Here is a 20,154-nt window from a genome sequence, read left to right as displayed (position 1 = left end):
TCGGCGTGTTAGTAAGTTAGTGGGTGACTTACAACAAGCTACCAAACAATAATTGCTAAAATATCTTAATTACTACTTAAAGAGCCCCTATTATGGATTTTTTAAAATTACCTTTCATGTAGTGTGTAACATAATTCTAAACATCCTGCAAAGTTTTAATTCTGAAAGTACAGTGCAGCATATAAAGTTATTGTCTCTCAAAAGTTAGAGTCGACTCTGAGTCAATTGAACGAATCGTTTTTCAAACGAGTCCTAAGCCGTTTCGTTGTGACGTCACTACGAAACATTAGCATATTGCCCACTTATTGCGCACGCAGACACCAGGGAATCCTTTAACACTGCAGCGTATACTGGATAGTATCATGTTGAGAAGACGCTGTGCTCTATAATGTGTTTGTGTTTCATATTGTGTGAGTATCTGGCTAACTCACATTATTACTGTCTTACTGAAATACTACTGTAAATCAGCTGTGGGCTGTAGTATTACCTAAAACTCTGTCTATTAATGCAGATTGTCTGTCATTCTTACTACTTTGAGTAAAGATAAAGGATGGAGCAAGATTTGTTTTGCAAACTTTAATGTTAAATCAGTCATTCACGTTAGTGCTGGGCTAACGCATGCGCTGTTATTGATACAGTTCCTGCATGTCGCAATACACACACACACGTTAATGGTGAGGAATTACAGTTGAAACGCCTCATAATGTACCTCAAACTGAGTAGCATCACTGAGAAACATCCTGCTCAAGGTTCGGGTTGAATAACTATGTTTCGGAACCCTCAGATGGGGTGGGTCCCAACCTCCCCGCGATTTATGCATATAGGTTTTATACTACTACGCAACACAAAAGCTGATTATAGCCTCTTGTGAGAGATTGGAGAAGTTAAGATGCAAATCTATAGGCTCATGTAATTCAGTGAGAATGTAAAGCTTCTCCCATGTTCACATGTTCATAAGATGATTATCACTGTTGCTTATCGGCTGTTTGTTTCTCCCTGCCTCACTAAAAACAGGTACCACTATGGCCGCATAGCTGCTCAGTACCACCACAGCAAAGACCCGCCCGCAAATGAGCAACCAGCCTCTGGTAAGCTCCACCCACCTCTCAATATGTCTTTGTAAATTGCCACAGAAACCTCTCAACACAATTTGGTTTCCTCTAAGCCTCCTCTCTGACCCAACAGAGCATTTTCTGTCTTTGCTAATCACTTTAGATAAATCCGGTACATTTAAAACAGCCTGTTGTCTTCTCTCTGGCCAGCACAAGCGCTGTTAGGCCCCTTTTCAACAGTGCTTTTATTTGGGGGGTGTTGTAGAGGAGCATGCTAATGAAGTCTAATACCCTCCACAGGATGACTGGGCTTAAGACAAGCGTGCTCGGACTATTAATGAAGCTGAGATTAATAGCCAGGACAACTTTAAAACAAGACAAGTGCCAAGAATGATAGAACACATGCACACAAAACCCTGTTATCTTAAAACCTTTCACAGGATCCCTTGATTCTTTGCAAACCCCTTGTTCTGATAAAAAAAAATCATCTTGTGCTTGACAGTAGACCGAAGATAACATAAAGGAGCTCCTCCTCATCCTTCTATTACAATAATAAATAAACATATCAGTTGGAATTAAGCTAAAATATGCTGAAAAGCATTGACTTTTTCAGAACGAGATCCGTTTAATTTTAGATGCCATGTTGAATTATCAAAGGGAACATTTTTATTAAAATTGCCTTCATGCAAGGCCCATTTAGGCGGTTCGAAGAAATTTGGTGCTTGCTGAATTAAGCCATTTATGATTGTCCGGAAATATTAGTGATTGTAATGAAATGTGCACAATGCTTTTAATAACTGTTTTTCATGAATATGTTCATTATTAGAATGAGAATGGTGGTGTTTCCCCGGCTCAATGCAGTGTGCACATACATTTCTTTAGAACTAGTCACTTGGAGTAGAAATAAAGAACTTTAGTGGGCCTGAGAGGTTCATTTCCTGCCCCCTGCAATCCATGTCTGATTAAACAAAAGCCAGCTCTCAGGCAAATGTTATAGCGAAAGAATTAGAGTTAAAAGCGTACTATTGATTCTTTCATATGCTATAAATATCACTGCTGAGGTTGAGCCCTAGCATTGCCGGCCATGAAATGATTTCTAATGAAGCGTTGAGAAAAAACATGCAAGGAGTGTCAAATATATCATTTTGTGTATGGGATGCTTTAAGCCACCATAACCTTTTAAAAGACCGGGAAATTCAGTAAGCATTGTTTTTTGATTGTATTAGCAAATGAAACATTAAAGGAAATAGGAAAAGCAAATCCGTCAACAGGCACAACATATGTGCTGAAATCAATTTCCACAGTGCATTTACAGTATTACAGAGTTCTAGGTTAGGGAGGATGAAGAATTTGACTATACAGTATCGCTCAATAACTGCAGATGCTATTATTATACTTATTTATTATTATACTATTATACTTATTATTTATATGCTATTAATACTACTAATTGAGTCACCATTTACACTGCATAAAGCTGAATGTTGACACTATTGTCTTTTGTAAAGCTGCTTTACAGCTGAAACTTAAGTTGTTTTAAAGTTGCAGTCCATAAGTTTTACCTCTTTGTCGCCATCTCTGTTTGAAACCGGCATTTGTAGTTATTTGCGGAATTATCATCTTTACGTGGGTTGTGCAAAAAAAGTTATGGACTGCAGCTTTAACAGTTGGTATTTTCTTGTTCATTACTATGAAGCTACTATGAAACGATCTTCATTGTATAAAGCGCTGTATAAATACAATTGGCTTGACTTGGCTATTCTAGTATTTATTATTATTTTTAATAAGCTTTTATTTGTATTTTTTTATTTATATTCTTTTTTAGCAAGTTTGTTATATGCTTATTTTTATAATATTTAATATATAATAATTATATTTCTGTAAAACTTTAATACATTTTTAAAGGGTTAGTTCACCCAAAAATGAAAATTCTGTCATTAATTACTCACCCTTCATGTCGTTCGACACCCGTAAGACCTCCGTTCATATTCGGAACACAAATGAAGATATTTTTGTTGAAAGCTGATGGCTGAGAAAGGTTTCAGATAGGCCTCCATTGGCATTCAGTACATTTACACTCCCAAGACGCATAAAAGGCACTTAAAACGTCGTTACAAAGTCCATCTCACCACAGTGGCTCTACAATAATTTTACGATGCGACGACAATAGTTTTTGTGCGCAAAAAAAAATTAAAATAACACCTTTATCCAACTTGTTCTTGTCTTCCGTGTGTGCCTCCACGACGCATGCGCGAGAATATGACGCAGATCCGGCGCTCGGACACATGACCCAGAAGGGATTTGTTTACAAGCAGAGGAAGACGCGCGTATCTAAGCTGTTGGATTCTACATTGATCGTGCTTTAGGTCTCAGCGTAGTTCTCAAAATGGGGCTTAAGTGTGCATTTCATGGATTCCCGAACGCTGGCGCTACGTCATATTCTCGCGCATGCGTCGTGGAGGCATACACGGAAGACAATAACAAGTTGGATAAAGGTGTTATTTTTTTCTTTTTTTTGCGCACAAAAACTATTGTCTTCCAATCGTAAAATTATTGTACAGCCACTGTGGTGAGATCGACTTTGTAACGACGTTTTAAGTGCCTTTTATGGGTCTTGGGAGTATTAAAGGTCCTGTTCTTCGTGATCCCATTTTTCAAACTTTAGTTAGTGTGTAATGTTGCTGTTAGAGCATAAATAATACCTGTAAAATTATAAAGCTCAAAGTTCAATGCCAAGCGAGATATTTTATTTAACAGTTCCCTTTCAAAGCCTACAGTGAACGGCCGGTTTGGACTACATCCTGGTACATCCTGCTTTAATTACGTCAGTAGAACAGTTTGTCGACTAACCTCCGCCCACAAGAATACGCGAAAAAGGGGGCGTGGTCTTGTTGCTCCCTCGTGGAGAAGAGGAAGTGTTGCGTTCGGTTCGGTTCGGTTGCGTTTGTCGCCATGTCATTCAGACGCTGTTATTTTCATCCCGGAGTCAAATCACCTTTGTTTGGTATTCAGGGGCTGTAGTTTGAGCGCGTTCATCTCCCCGTTATGGTAAGAGGTGTGACCTTCCCGGGCAACGTGCCCTACGCTGCTGTCGAATCACAACACGGGAACCGCTGGCACAATCAGAACTCGTTACGTATTTCTGAAGGAGGGACTTCATAGAACGAGGAAATTCTCAGGCCGTTTTGAGGACAGTGAAAACAGCAGTATACAGATAAGTAAATTGTGTGAAAAATACTGTGTTTTTTTACACATGAAACATGAACACAAGTTATATTGCACACTGTAAACACAATCAAAGCTTCAAAAAAACACGAAAAACGGGACCTTTAATGTACTGAATGCCAATGGAGGCCTATCTGAAGCCTTTCTCAGCCATCAGCTTTCAACAAAAATATCTTTATTTGTGTTCCGAATATGAACGGAGGTCTTACGGGTGTCGAACGACATGAGGGTGAGTAATTAATGACAGAATTTAAATTTTTGGGTGAACTAACCCTTTAAGTTTACGTTTTTCCAACTACTACATGCATCTTATTTTTTTCAGCTTTATTTCAATTATTTTTAATAGTTGTAGTTTTAGTGAGCATTAACAACAATTAAACAATTAAAAAAATATTAATAAAACAGGTCTTGAAATACATGAGGGGGAATAAATTATAACACTGAAATAGACATTTGAAAGCTGTAAATGTTCAGAAAAACTTGGTTCCTTTTATTACCGACTCATTAAAAAAAAGAGCTGTAAGGCGATTTTGTATGGATTGGCACTGATTCAGGACTTCCAAATTATCGTATCAGTCTCTGTGACAGCCTTAGGCTCTGTACACTGCCATCATTCAAGTTAAGTACCATATTCAGCTTCATAAGCAGTTGTCAGTTTGCTACCACTTCTTTTGACAACTTTGACAGCACTACAATGAAATGCTGCTGCTGCCCCTCTGCTCAATCTTAAATAACAGTTGAATGGTTCCAAAACAGCAAACCGTACTTATATCACATTGTAATGCATTGAAAAGCTGAAAATGACAATAATATACAATCAGTAATGTTGTCGATTTCCCCCCTACAGATGTCCCACAGTTGAAGCTGCTTTGTGGAGCGGATTTCATGAACACGTTTAAGGTGCCTGGTTTGTGGAGGGACGATCATATAGATGAAGTGGTGGGTCGCTTCGGACTGGTCTGCGTGAGCCGTGGTACCCTGCAGCCAGAACGGGCTATACATGAGTCTGACTTGTTGTCCAGGCACCAGGAGAGCATTTTCCTGGTTCGGGAGTGGGTACACAATGAGATCAGTGCTACAGAGATCCGACGAGCCCTACGTAGAGGCCACAGTGTTAAATATCTTTTACCGGACTCTGTCATTGATTACATAAGAGAGCACAACCTTTATACCCGAGACAGTGAGATGAAGAACAAAGACGTTAAACTACGACCTCTTACCAAGCAAGCAATACAAGACTGATGTACGCTGTCGGGAAATCACAGCCCGAGGTGGTCTAAAGGCCAATTCGCACTGAACCGACAAATGCCGCCCAATGACAACAGACACATTGCCGGGTTTTGCCGGATCACTGTGCTTCCCCTTGTCGGCATATGTTGCCTTTGGTTGGTGCTTGTTTTTGCCAATTGAACATGTTCCATCAACATCTGTCGATGCAGTGTGAATTGGCCTTTAAGGTGCGGTCACATTTATAGTTGTTCTGAGAAATCGTCATTTTTATCGGGATCCCCGCAATTGGGAATATTTCACAGATTTTGCATTTAGTTCAAGTTGGTGACATGAATTTGCAACATTGACCAAAGGAAGCTGCTTTATACATTGCTACACTAGTAATGGACCCTCGAAATTTTGTTTTAAAAGGTGCGGTCACATTTGCGAAATTGTCAGTACTATATAAATGTATAAAGCACAGGTATTCCTGAAGTCGCTTTCAAACCAAGTATCTTTATGTTGGTTAGCATGGCGAATTCGTATGACCATCTTGAATACGGATTCTTATTAGGATCTGCGATTATTCCGATTTGAATTTGCCCGGTAAATTTCGGCAACAACTTTAAATGTGGCCACCAGTCACAAGCAATAGCAAAATGCATTGCAAAATATTAATATTTCCGCTTGCCTGTGAAAGCAGCTTTAGAGGAGTTTCATATTTTGTCTTGTGTAAAGTGAGCATTATCCATGACCATGGTTTCCTAGTTCCTATGTGTGGAGAGGGATTTAGGAATTTATCCTCTCTCTGCAGGAGTTAGATTTGCCAGATCACTGCTGAGCTGTAGGTCTATGTTCAGCCGGTCTGAGATTTGTTGACTTTTTCTGAATGTCACAAGGAAGATAAATAACAGAGCCTTTACACTTTGGAGAGCAAACATTGCTGCTTCCATTTCCATTTGCACAGAAAGCGTCATTCATGTTGTCAGGTCCCTAAAGATGTTTCATCAAGCTTTGTCGGGGGGGGGGAAGAGTTTCTGACAAAATAAAATGGAAGAATGTAGTTTGGGATATTTGAAGTGGTGTCTATCTAAATCATTTCTTTTTGTCCTTGCATCACCGACAGCGCGTTTTGGCTCAAACCGCCTAGTAGCTTTAAGGGTGGTCTTTGCTATGTCGAAGCCCTCCTGCTGACAGTCTTTGAGTGTGGAGTTTGGGTTTTAAAAGAATGCCTTTGTTCATGCTGTCTCAAAAGAAAAGCTGGAGGAATTCATTCAACAGAAGCACTTCTAGATGGCTCCTGTGTTGCATAGAAAGGCCGTGTTTGCTGATTCAAAGCATCAGGCGGATGAAAGGAGTGACAATTGAGTTCAATCTTTTATCAAGCACAAACCATAACAAATAGACAGTTATTAACAATCTACAGAAAGTTCATCACCTGTAACAATGAAAGATTTCAAAAGATAAAGATGTATTTTATTCGTGAGTGAATCTAAGAGAACTGAAATTGTTATTTTTGTTTATTAAAAACCATGTTGTGAGTATGAGTATTTTTAATATCAGTAGCCTGCTGCCACATTATATGGGGTAAGTTGTCACAATGGATAATCATTTCAGTAACATTTTGGAAATTATAGCGTACAAAAAGCATTGTTTTTGGTCAACATTAATGCGTATTGATTATTCATATTAATGATAAATACTTAAGATAAACATTCTGACAACTTGTCACTGAGATCCAGTCCTTGTAACAACTAGCTCCAGTCTCTGTTCCGGTCCACTGCACTTCCCGAATCCCATCACCGAGTGACGTAATTACATGGATTGGGATCGTATCCAAGTTTGAGTGATGGACCCAAACTCTAGGGGCGGAGTTTCCATAACAGTGTCCAACTGGGGAAAATGTAATTGACAAGTAGTCGGATTATGATGGCCGTTTTAAATGAGGGGTTCTTTCAGATGTAAAGCATTTGGTCGCATGGGAACTGCGCTATCGGATCTGCTTTGAACAAACCCACTAGTGTTCATCAGAAATGGCTGCTGATTATAACGGCTTCTGGAAAATGATCTTCAATGAGAACTTTGAAGAGTACCTGAAAGCTCTGGGTGAGTTTTACAGCATTAAGGTCCTTAACCATCTGATGTCCCTAATTTAGGGTAACACTTGTATTGTTAACACAATAAGCATAACATTATTAAATTGAATATATAGGCTATTTTGTTTAAATAATGTTTATTCTTTAATATTTTGTATTTTAAAGGGACTTCATGGACTAGACAATATTCAACTCAAAATGATGCACCATTTATTTATATGTAAAATAATTCAAATGTTAATACAGTAACTTAAAAATACTAAAGGTGATTTAAAGGATTAGTTGACTTCAAAATGAAAATTTCCTGATATTTTACTCGCCCCCATCTCATCCAAGATGTTCATGTCTTTCTTTCTTCAGTCGAAAAGAAATTAAGTTTTGTGAGGAAAACATTCCAGGATTTTTCTCCACATCATAGACTTCCATGGCAACCAAAATGTTGAAGGTCTAAATCAATGCAGTTTCAAAGGGCTTCAGAGGCTCTGAGCGATCCCAGGTGAGGAACAGGGTCTTATCTAGCGAAACCATCTGTCATTAAAAAAAAAAAAAAAAGTACTTTTTAACCTAAATTGCTCATCTTGCGCTGCTCTGCGACGTGCCACGGATTGCGCAATCACGTCGGAAAGGTCACGCTAGACGTAGTCTGAAGTAATGCCCCCGTGTTTACAAAGCGCACATGCGAAGACTAATACAAATCTTCAACTTCAAAATCGTCCAACATCGTTGTTTTACCTTTTCTTTTTTTTGCTAAAGGACGTTTGTATTAGTCTTCGCATGTGCGCTTTGTAAACACGGGGGGCGGTACTTCTGCCTACGTCTAGCGTGACCTTTCCGACGTGATTGCGCAATCCTAGCACGTCGCAGAGCAGCGCAGGATGAGCAATTTAGGTTAAAAAGTATATTCATTTTTTATTATTTTTTTAAATGACCGATCATTTCACTAGATAAGACCCTATTCCTCGTCTGGGATCGCGTCTGAAGCCCTTTGAAACTGCATTGATTTGGACCTTCAATATTTTGGTTGCCATGGAAGTCTATAATGTGGAGAAAAATCATAAACTGTAAAAAAATATGGACGTAGTGTCCGTGATGTCACCCATAGGATTCTGAAGAGCAGTTTTGAAGCGTAAAGTAGGGGCGAGCTGCCTGTTGCCATCTTGTCAACGCGTCACCACGCGTCTCTCCCGGGTAACTGAAAATGGGCAAAGAGGCGGGACGTGGGTGGAGCTGAGGTGACGCGATGGCTAACAGACAGCAGACAAACGGCAATCCACCTGTCACTCAAAGTGGCCACGCCCTTAATTATGCAGAACTTTAAGGCTTTATATAATGTAAACGAATGAGTTATTAAAAAAATTCACCCACTTCACAGTTGTCATGAAGGTCAAAAATGGATAAATAGACCGAGACCATAATTTGTACCAGGCTGTAAAAAAATTTTTTTTTTGCTGTGAAATTGGGCATTTTAACATGGGGCTCAATGAGATTCTGCTCCCTTTTGAAGCCTGTCTCTAGCGGCCAGTTGATGAATTGCCGTTTAAGTCACTTCCGTATTGGCTTAAAGATAAACTTGCCGCTTGAGAAAAATCCTGGAATGTTTTCCTTAAAAAACGTAATTTCTTTGCAACTGAAGAAAGACATGTACATCTTGAATGAGATGGGGGTGAGTAAAATATCAGGATTTTTTTTTTTTTCATTTTGAAGGGAATTAATCCTTTAAATGGAATAAATGTGTAATCATATGTAATACCGTGGCATAACCACTAGATGCCTTTATAGCGCTATATAAATATATACTGTAGGGGTGTTTAATCCCTAGTTGCTTATAATAGTATTATCAGACATAATTCCTTACCGTTATTAGGTTTTGCATTTGGTTAAAAATTACATTATCAAATACTGTGTGATAGTTGCTGATTTGTAGATTGTACCCCAAAATTTGCTCTCTATTTTCATTGTTCCCCATTAATTTCTAATGGCTGTGATTTCTGACCACGCAGAATGTGATCATTTAGCCTTTTCTAATTGTTCATATAGCACAAAAGTCAACAATTATAGTACCATTCTGATGAAGCAAAAAACATTTTTACAAGATCTCAGGAGTATTATTCATTTTGTAATTTTCTCCTTTCAAAAAGGTAGCAAAAAGTACCACTGTGTTTTGTACATGTAGGCTACCTTTGTATTCCTCAGATTACCATGTAAATACCATGGTGCATGTCTCTGGTAATCATTTAGTACCATAGGTGTTGAAATTCCATGTTATTTATTTATTGTTCTTTTCTATATATCCTAATAATTTATTAACAACATGTATTCTTTACTTCAATGAGCTCATTGTTTCTGCCTTAAATTAATACCTTGTTTATTAATACATTGCTAACTGTGTGATTTATATATGTACTTTTCTGAAATCCATAACTTGGACACTGTCACCTCTGATAACAGATCACTCTAAATCGTAATGTAGACACATGAATTTTCTGTAAAGCTGCTTTGAAACTATATGTTTTGTGAAAAGTGCTATACAAATCAATGTAAATTTAATTTAATTGAATTATTTCCATTTGTAACCATCACTGTACTGTGGTAATGCATGGGGTACCTTTTTATAAGGGTATCCTGGGAAATTCATTTTTACATGGGGTATAATTTTCTTTTCCAGATGTAAATGTAGCTATTAGAAAGATAGCCACCCTGCTGAAACCTGATAAAGACATCAGTCAGGATGGAGATCACTTCATCATAAAGACTCTCAGCACCTTCAAGAACTACAACATGAACTTTGTGATTGGTCAGGAATTTGAAGAGGATCTAAGTGTAGTGGACGACCGGAAATGTATGGTGAGAAAACTTTCAAGGCAAACACTTGGAGGCTTGAGATCTTAAAAGCATACTTTTATATCTTTTTTTCTATTGTGAAGCACTTCTCAAAAGAACTTTAGTGCTATTTGACTCGAGATGAACACATTTGATTCTTCCTCGATGCTTTTTCTTTGCATTGACACTAGATGTTGAAAGTAAGTTTCTCTAAAAAAAAATAATATCAATAATAATTCTCTTATAAGGTTGCCATTTTTATAATTTCATTGCCCTTGAAAATCACTAACTGTGCATGTCATTTACAGTTCACAATCTCAACTAATGAGAAAAAGGGAAAGTGTGAAATGAGAGCAATAATTGGCTCTTTAATCTAATAAGAAGCGTTACTCTCTCTCTCCTTTCATTTCCCCCTCACTTTTCCTTTCATTTGGAGAAACTTGGTATATCTAAGACCTGCGATGAGACAATTGCAGAGATACAGAGTTGAAGGGATAGTTCACACAAATTATTCTGTCATTTACTCAACCTCATGTTGTTCCAAACCTGTATGATTTTTTCATGCAGCTCCAGTACTGCTATCCATTAGAAATACCTGTAATTTTTGGAAGTGAAAAGTCATCTTTAGAATGTTGTTAAACAGACAGTTGACGGTAGTATGGAAGCTTGTTCCGCCACAGAATGAAAAATAAAAAAGGTAATTGCGACTTTTTATCTCACAATTCAGACTTTTGTTCTCACAATTGCAAGTTTACATCACGCAATTCTGACTTTTTTTCTCTAAATTTTGAGATATAAAGTCAGAATTGCGAGTTATAAAGTCAGAATTGCATAGTCCGAATTGCGTGATATAAAGTCCGAATTGCGTGATATAAAGTCAGAATTGCGTGTTATAAAGTCAGAATTGTATGATATAAAGTCAGAATTGCGTGATATAAAGTCAGAATTGCGAGTTATAAAGTCAGAATTGTAAGAAATAAATAATAAAGAAAATATTTTCAATTCTGACTTTATAACACGCAATTCTGACTTTATATCACGCAATTATAACTTCATAACTCGCAATTCTGACTTTATAACTCGCAATTCTGACTTTATATCACGCAATTCTGACTTTATAACACGCAATTCTGACTTTATAACACAATTCTGACTTTATATCACACAATTCTGACTTTATAACTCGCAATTCTGACTTTATATCACGCAATTCTGACTTTATAACTCGCAATTCTGACTTTATATCATGCAATTCTGACTTTATAACTCGCAATTCTGACTTTATAACTCGCAATTCTGACTTTATATCACGCAATTCTGACTTTATAACTCACAATTCTGACTTTATATCACGCAATTCTGACTTCATAACTCGCAATTCTGACTTTATAACTCGCAATTCTGACTTTATATCATGCAATTCTGACTTTATAACTCGCAATTCTGACTTTATATCACGCAATGACTTTATAACTCGCAATTCTGACTTTATAACTCGCAATTCTGACTTTATAACTCGCAATTGTAAAGTCAGAATTGCGAGTTATAAAGTCAGAATTGCGTGATATAAAGTCAGAATTGCGAGTTATAAAGTCAGAATTTATAACACACCAAAACTTTATAACACACAATTGCGACTTTATACCAGGCAATTCTGACTTTATAACTCACAATTGTGACTATATTTTGCAATTCTGACTTTATAACACGCAATTCTTACTTTATAACACAATTCTGACTTTATATCACACAATTCTGACTTTATATCACGCAATTCTGACTTTATAACTCGCAATTCTGACTTAATAACTCGCAATTCTGACTTAATAACTCGCAATTCTGACTTTATATCACGCAATTCTGACTTTATATCACGCAATTCTGACTTAATAACTCGCAATTCTGACTTTATATCATGCAATTCTGACTTTATAACTCGCAATTCTGACTTTATATCACGCAATTCTGAATTTATAACTCGCAATTCTGACTATATCACGCAATTCTGACTTTATAACTCGCAATTCTGACTTTATAACTTGCAATTGTAAAGTCAGAATTGCGAGTTATAAAGTCCAATTCTGAGGGGATAAAGTCCAATTCTATAATTGGAGAGTTAAAGTCCAATTCTCAGAATTGCGCATCTATATCTCACAATTCTGATCTCGCAATTATGAGAAAAAAAGTTGTCAGAATTGCGAGTTTATAACTTTATAACACGCAATTGCGACTTTATACCAGGCAATTCTGACTTTATAACTCACAATTGTGACTATATAATTTGCAATTCTGACTTTATAACTCGCAATTCTGACTTTATAACTCACAATTCTGACTTTATATCTCACAATTCTGACTTTATAACATGCAATTGTTACTTTATAACTCACAATTCTGACTTTATATCTCAATTCTGACTTTTTAACTTGCAATTCTGACTTTATAACTCACAATTCTGACTTTATAACATGCAATTGTTACTTTATAACTCACAATTCTGACTTTATATCTCACAATTCTGACTATAACATGCAATTGTGACTATATCTCACAATTCTGACTTTATATCTCACAATTCTGACTTTATAACATGCAATTCTGACTTTATATCTCACAATTCTGACTTTATAACATGCAATTCTGACTTTATATCTCACAATTCTGACTTTATATCTCACAATTCTGACTTTATAACATGCAATTGTTACATTATAACTCACAATTCTGACTTTATATCTCACAATTCTGAGAAAAAAAGTAAACTTGCAATTACCTTTTTTATTGTCAACTGTCTGGTTAACTAAAGCTGCCTTTTCACTCCAAAAAAAAATGACAGACCGGATCTCATTCATTTCTAATGCAAAGTAGTACAGGAGCTGCATGAGGTTCCGATCATAAACGTATGCAAAGTATCCTTTAATATAGTTTTGTTATAGTTTCCATTGCATTAATAATTTGTTAGTTGTGCTGCACTGCAGGTGACTGTCTCCTCTACAAAAAAAACTGTGCATTGTTCATGTTCATGTTTTGATATAACTCAAAAAAGGCCTGTGAAGTTTTTCCTTGAGTTGCAGTCAATAAAAAAAAACACTTGAAGCGCAGCATTTAGTAAAGATGTTGTGACCCAGTTTGCTCTGAACAAAAATCACTCGCCCCATTCAGTCCACACAGTGCCAGGCATTGTGTTTCTTCATTCCAGCCACTGAATACAGGCAGAGGAATAGGCATTTTCAACATTCTTCTCTTTGTGCAGCATGTAATTACAGCGCAAACACATTTGCAAGCATGGTTCAAATTAAATTTTCTCTTTGTGTCGTTGAAGTATAGATGTGCTCTTGTCCTCTAACTGCCATTGCAAAATCTGTTCTGCTTCCCTGCGACTTTGCAGTCCTAATGTATCTTTGTGTTTTTGCTGTATGTGTAGGTTAAACATAAATAGCATTCTCTGTTATGCATTATAGACTACCATCACCTGGGAAGGAGATAAACTGGTGTGTGTGCAGAAAGGAGAGATCGAGGGGAGGGGCTGGACCCACTGGATTGAGGGAGATGAACTTCACTTGGTAGGCCAGTTCTCATGCATTTCATTTGTAACATCCTTCATGGTATTCCCTACCAGGTATGAGTTTCGCATAGTATAAATTCAGAAATAGCCGAAAGCATATGCAGTACAGCATCTCAAAAACTCTTTAAGCTATGTGGCAGATGTTGGGGGAAGCGCTATTCTCAAATCTCAAAACTTTAATCCCCGTGATGATGCACCTGAAAAAGCACAACATTGACAGACTGATTATTTTAATACATTTGAACTTGGTTTCAATAATTCTAACGGCCGTCAAACACCATCATTATGATTTTGATAGGATTTTTTAAATGAAGTTGACTGGAATATGATAGGTGGAGGTAATAACAACAGATGTTTGGCTTCAGCTGTGCATTTGATCATGCATAACAAAAACCAAACCTCGTTTCTGACTGCATTGCTGTACCATTACCAAAGAAATGGACATTGCTGACACCATCTGGTTGAAAATTATATATTGTTGTGTTGTGCTATAAAAAAAAAACCCTGATAGGGACAATGTACCATGTTAATTATTATAGCAGAAACAAAACCTACATGATTTACTCTTCTGTGGAACACAAAAGAAGATATTTTAAAAATGTCTGTGTTTTTTTGTCCATACAATGAAAGCCAATGGGGTCCATTGTAGCCATGTGACGGTATCAGTTTTCATGTTGTGATAATTGTTAAAGCTTCTATCACGGTATACGATATTAAAATAAGTTGCAAAAAAAGTGTTGTCATACTATAACAGGTTTAATAACTTTTTTCTTATAACAAAAAGAACTCTGAACTAGGGCTGTCAATAGATTTCGAATTTTAATCGTGATTAATCGCACCTCTGCATTTAAACGCATTCATTTTGTCAAAATTTGCTATATCTAAAGTAAACAATCAGATTGAAGGGTGAGTCTCACAAAACTGTATTTTCTGCAAGCTTCAAGGATCGTTGGAGACTCCAAAATGACACCAAATAACCAAATATAAGGAGTCCATTTATACACACCTAAGCACCCATGAAAAAAAACATTACATAAAAAACTTTACTGAATTCACAGTGTATAGTTTGTGTACAGAGCAACAACGACGAGATTGCTTTCGTTTTAGACGTCAAGCTGCGATACCGAACACGACCACACGGAGACCCTCCTAAATCAACCTACGATTACTAATCACAACAACGTACACATGACTAATCAAACATTATCCTTCCTGAGTGTGTGTGGAAACAACGCAAATGTACTGTGTGTCTGTACATGAATGCAGCGTGAGATCAGTGATCTGGAGCGCGCACACACACGGGTTGTTGCATCAGACACTCGTGCACTTACTGTACGGAAAATTACGCTCTTCAGAAACATTCGCAGAATACAACAGAGCTCGTGTTTTAAAGCAAAGCACATTGGAACGAACAATTCACTAAAAACGCAATGTGAGTCTCTATTCTCTCTGATATGTCTGATGTGATCAGCCTGGCTTTCTTTACATTAGCGCTGTTTTAGACTGTTTGTTTGAATGATTTCGATCATTGAAAACTTTCCCAGAGTTTAACGGCTTAAAATGGCCTTTTCTTCTTTTTATTTTTTGAGCGGTGATAAAATATATTGCTCTTGAAAATACTTGCCAGCATTTAAAGAAATACAAGTCCAAATTACAGCAAAGCGCAACCGCACGGTGCTCTGCAGTGTTCAAAAAGGATATAAACTGTGAATTTTGAAGTGATTTATTCTTGAAAAGAGGATTCGGACAGCAATTAAATTACCACACGACCTTGGTGTTTGTCTAAATAAGTAGGTAATTCGGCCGGGGATTTTTATGTTGGTGGTGGGAGACGGACGGCAATAAAATCAATGACTAACCCCTGTAAATGATGACAATACCGTCCGACCGCACAAGAAACAATTACCGGGGCTTCAGCCAACTCCTTCACCACTAACGGAGCGAGCTGGAAAATCAAACTTTTCCCGGGACACAACATCATGGCCACCAACAAAACTGAACCAAAACCAGCAAAGATTGTTCTTGCTCCGGCTTTAACTTTTGGATATTCAGCAGCGGTGCCACAACAGAACGAATGGCTTCCCTCGCATCTTTCTTCGCCGCCATTACTGAACTACGACTCAATCTAGCGCACGACATCAACGTCATCGTTCTCAGCCACTCCCTCTGTTCGCTGATTGGGCCGGTAAAAATTTGTTCTGTGAAAACCTAAGAATATGCCGCAGTCCCAGACGGAGTACTGAAGGAAAATGAAAAATTGAGCGGAAGTACGTAGGAGGGCGGAGCCAGGCTAGGCCACCATAGCTTCTCTATGTGCTTTGAAAGGGAGGGGTAAGTTGTGGGCGGTTGGAATTCACAACCTCACTGCTCGATGTCGCTAAAATGTACACGGTGCACTTTTAACTAACATTACCAATGAGCAATAGCTACCTTTGTTACAGAAGTTATTATTCTTTGTTAAGTTAGCTTGGGTCCATTAAATAATAAAGTATTAATGTAATAACAAAGTAATAGTGTATTGTTAAATGTTGAAATTATCATTAACTAGGATTAATAAATGCTTTAGAAGTATTTTTCATTGTCAGTTTGTTAAAGGACAACTCCGGTGAAAAATGAACCTAGGGTTAATTAACACATGGTTACCGAGTAGATCGTTCTCTGGGATGCGTGTTCATGAAAATCGAATGTAAAGAGTTTTATCTCTAAATACAGATTAGCTTATAACGCGAGTAAATGGGGCATCTTCTTATTAAAATGTTTGTGCACTTACAAAGTTCACAATGCTTCGGTTTGCATGTAGGGACCCTCATTATGCTACCGTGTTAACGTGAGGCTATTTTGAGCCTTGTTAGTGGTATAAACTAGCGATTTAATTTTACCTACTCTGTGCCCCGTTTACTCGCGTTATAAGCTAATCTGTTTTTAGAGATAAAAGTCTTTACATTCGATTTTCATGAACACGCATCCCAGAGAACGATCTACTCGGTAACCATGTGTTAATTACCCCTAGGTTCATTTTTCATTGGAGTTGTCCTTTAAATAATGAATTAACTAATGTTAAAGCTACACTGTGTGATATTTTCTCCCATCTAGCGGTGAAAAGGTATATGACCATCCAGTGAATATTAGTTTCTGTTCCTCTCAATTCCGATTTCGTTTTAACTCCTACGGTGGCCGATTTAGTCCAAGATTAACATGGCTTCCAGTTCGACCTCGTCCACATTCGACACGGTGCCATTGAGTGTTTAAACGCGAAAGGCGAAGCTTGAATTTACGGGTATGTCCCTCTTTGGCTAATGTACTTTCAAGATGGAGGGGCAACATGGCGACCCGCATTTGAACCCCTCACCCGTAGGTATTTTCAATGGCATATTATAAACTTACGAGAATACTTTATTACTTGAAAGAAGTAAATATACATTAATGAGCACATATATTTTTGAAAGAACTAAGTGTTTTTAGCTAAGAATAAACTAAAAAAGTTACACAGTGTAGCTTTAACAAATCAAGCCTTATTGTAAAGTGTTCCTGAACGATAATAAAGAATTATAACCCAATATTTAAGATTTATGTAAGATATGTAAGAAAAAACACTAGAACAATGTTATATATTTTGTTGACTTGTGTACTTACATTATCCCAAATGTTTCCAAGAATGTTTAAATCCAGAGAAATTTAACCAGGACACGGACCGTGTCCGTGCGTGGCCTATCAATGACTTCATAACCATGTTACACTCGATTTCCGGTTTTATTTTCTAGAAACCATGGAAAAACCAGGGCCAGATTTATGGTCATGATTATGTTGGTCATTATGGAAACGATCCGGCTGCGTCTGTGTTCTTTAATTTGCGCGTCATCAGTAGATCACGGGCAGGACTTTCCACTCCCATCTGCGCTTTTTTGGAATTGCGCGCTCACGCTAATTTGCCCTGTTTAGTAAATCTGGCCCTATGTGTTTTATTAGACTTTTATTATTGTTTTGGATACATTCATCGACAGAAAACGAATCATTGTTATATAGCTCAACACAGTTAGTCTTATTTTTTAAATCTTGTTTTCTTGATTTACCGCAAGTACCATGTTTTACCATGCCTAATATCGATCTAGCTTACTGCAGTTTGCAACAAGTGTCTCATAGCCTCCGAGCAAATGCACAGAGTAGCATTATAACATAACTTGTGCCGTGTGTCGTGCTTGTCTCTCATTAGCATTCACTCCAGCGGCCTGGTTCCGCTCCACTGGCTTTCAGCCCCACCCTGCTTCATACTAGAGTAGCGTTAATACATTTTTAACACATTAGCTCATGTATGATTATGATTTCTGTCTGAGTCCTGTCAGATTCCTTTCCACCCGCTGTAGAGGTGTAGAGGTGTAGACAACAACTCCCATGATTCCGCGAAATCAAGGCGTCATGAAGCTAAGCCTTTGTTTTGAATAAGCGACCTCTAGCGGTGAAAATGACATATTGTGCCTTTTAGGGCTGGGCAGTATATCGAGTTTGTACAATATATCTATATATTTTTTAGAAACGATATGGAATGAGGCAATACTGTTTATATCAATACGAATGCATCTGAAAAATAGCGGAGCAGAATGAGCTTATGCAGGAAAAGACATGATACATGATACAATTTTTCCTAAACATGACACAAGCTTTATATTAAGGGCTTCAAAATAACAGATGACAGATTAACAGATAACAGTGCTGACAGATCAATATTTGCAGTGTTTAATGCTTTTAAAGGGATAGTTCACCCAAAAAAGAAAATTTTGTCATCATTTACTCACCCTCAAGTTGTTCCAAACCAAGTTGTATGAGTTTCTTTGTTCTGCAGAACACAAAAGAAGATAGAGTGAAGAATGTTTGTAACCAAGCAGATAGAGCAACCATTGACTACCATAGTAGGGGGAAAAAACTATGGTAGTCAATGGTTGCTCTTTCTGCTTGGTTACAAACATTCTTCAAAATATCTTCTTTTGTTTTCGGCAGAACAAAGAAACTCATACAGGTTTGGAACAACTTGAGGGTGTGTAAAGGATGACAGAATTTTCATTTTTGGGTGAACTATCCCTTTAAGATGCTTTCCTCAGTGCATAACTTACATTTCACAAGTATATTCTTCATTTGTAAATGTTAGAAAACCATGCAAATATGTCAATTTTGCTGTCAGTAGAGGACAAGCTTTCTACATGTGAATCTCCGCTAAAATTCAGGCTTCCGTGAATGAGCGCCGCTGCATGCATGCGTGCCAAACAGACGGAGCGCAATAGAAAAAGAGCGTAATAATTAGGACTAAAATATACATATTTCTAACATTTTTGTTGTTAGACAATAAATGTTTTGTTTTTATTTTCATTTTTAGTTTAGTGAATTTAAAAACAAAATGATTCATTTGCATATTGCAAAATAGGAAAGTTGTTTGCTTGGAATGACACGAGGATGAGTAAATGATAATAGATTTTCCATATTTAGCTCAAATTTCTCTTTAAGTTTGTTTTCTTTGTTTGCAGGAACTGAGAGCTGCTGGGGTTGTGAGTAAACAGGTCTTCAAAAAGGCTTAAACCTGTACCAACACTGTAAAGTAACACCACCTGCTGAACACTTGTAAGAGGAAACCCTAGGAAAACCCAACACTTATATAAACTCCTGTCACGTTTTCCAACATCTATCTGTCTGCCCGTGTGCACCAACATCTCTGCTATTGTGAAAACCAGACAAACACCATCTGTGATAGTCTGTCACAATCTATAAGTGCTTGTTTGTTCTGATCCTCGCAGAGGAAGATCTCCAGCGACTTTCCTTCGTAGGTGCCGCCGCTTGTCATTTAGATGTTATTTACATTAGTGCTATAGAGAACACTGGGATAAGCTGCTCTGTAAGTGAACCATCTTACAACAGGTGCGTCAGGATATTGTCTTGGACGCAACAAGAACAGTCTTTAGATTGGGAGCTTCTGTGTACATAAAAGTAATTAGACTCGAGAGAGAGGATGTGCTGAAAGAAAAATGATGTGACGAGTCTGAGTGCCGCCCAGCGGCTGTCGCTCTGATTGAAGAGCCTGTCAGTCTCTTGGGTTCTGAGCATGGCAGGGTTTTGCTTTCCTTCCCATCATGCCTCTGTGCCTGTGCGCACAAAAGAATACATAAATCAGTGAAATAAAGAGAAATGCATTGCGTTCTGCTGT

The 20,154-nt window shown here is 37.5% G+C and overlaps 2 protein-coding genes across 2 annotated transcripts in view; both read left to right on the top strand.

Moving 5' to 3' along the window:
- Window positions 1–6,563, top strand: part of nmnat3 (nicotinamide nucleotide adenylyltransferase 3) — a 15,937-nt gene extending 9,374 nt beyond the window's left edge. Inside the window, exons 4-6 of the mRNA XM_079819858.1 lie at window positions 1,015–1,088; window positions 5,125–5,548; window positions 5,717–6,563. Coding sequence (XP_079675984.1) covers window positions 1,015–1,088; window positions 5,125–5,519 — 469 coding nt within the window. The 3' untranslated portion in view covers window positions 5,520–5,548; window positions 5,717–6,563. The remainder of the gene's footprint in view (window positions 1–1,014; window positions 1,089–5,124; window positions 5,549–5,716) is intronic.
- Window positions 6,531–20,154, top strand: LOC307128183 (retinol-binding protein 1-like). The gene is made up of 4 exons (XM_079819862.1): window positions 6,531–7,592; window positions 10,248–10,426; window positions 13,864–13,965; window positions 19,481–20,154. Exons 1-4 carry the CDS (start codon window positions 7,520–7,522, stop codon window positions 19,529–19,531), a joined length of 405 nt encoding a protein of 134 aa, XP_079675988.1. The 5' UTR covers window positions 6,531–7,519; the 3' UTR covers window positions 19,532–20,154.

This window comes from Gobio gobio (assembly GCF_949357685.1).
Source record: "Gobio gobio genome assembly, chromosome: 6".
NCBI lineage: Eukaryota > Metazoa > Chordata > Actinopteri > Cypriniformes > Gobionidae > Gobio > Gobio gobio.
Note: the sequence above shows the minus strand (reverse complement) of the source record. Positions and strands in the feature narration are given on the sequence as shown.

Excerpts from the sequence above, each read along its gene's own strand:
- LOC307128183 (XM_079819862.1), top strand. The coding sequence starts at position 7,520 with ATGGCTGCTGATTATAACGGCTTCTGGAAAATGATCTTCAATGAGAAC. Across the intron at positions 7,593-10,247 it reads AGAGTACCTGAAAGCTCTGG|ATGTAAATGTAGCTATTAGA; the intron begins GTGAGTTTTACA and ends TTTCTTTTCCAG. Across the intron at positions 10,427-13,863 it reads TGGACGACCGGAAATGTATG|ACTACCATCACCTGGGAAGG; the intron begins GTGAGAAAACTT and ends TATGCATTATAG.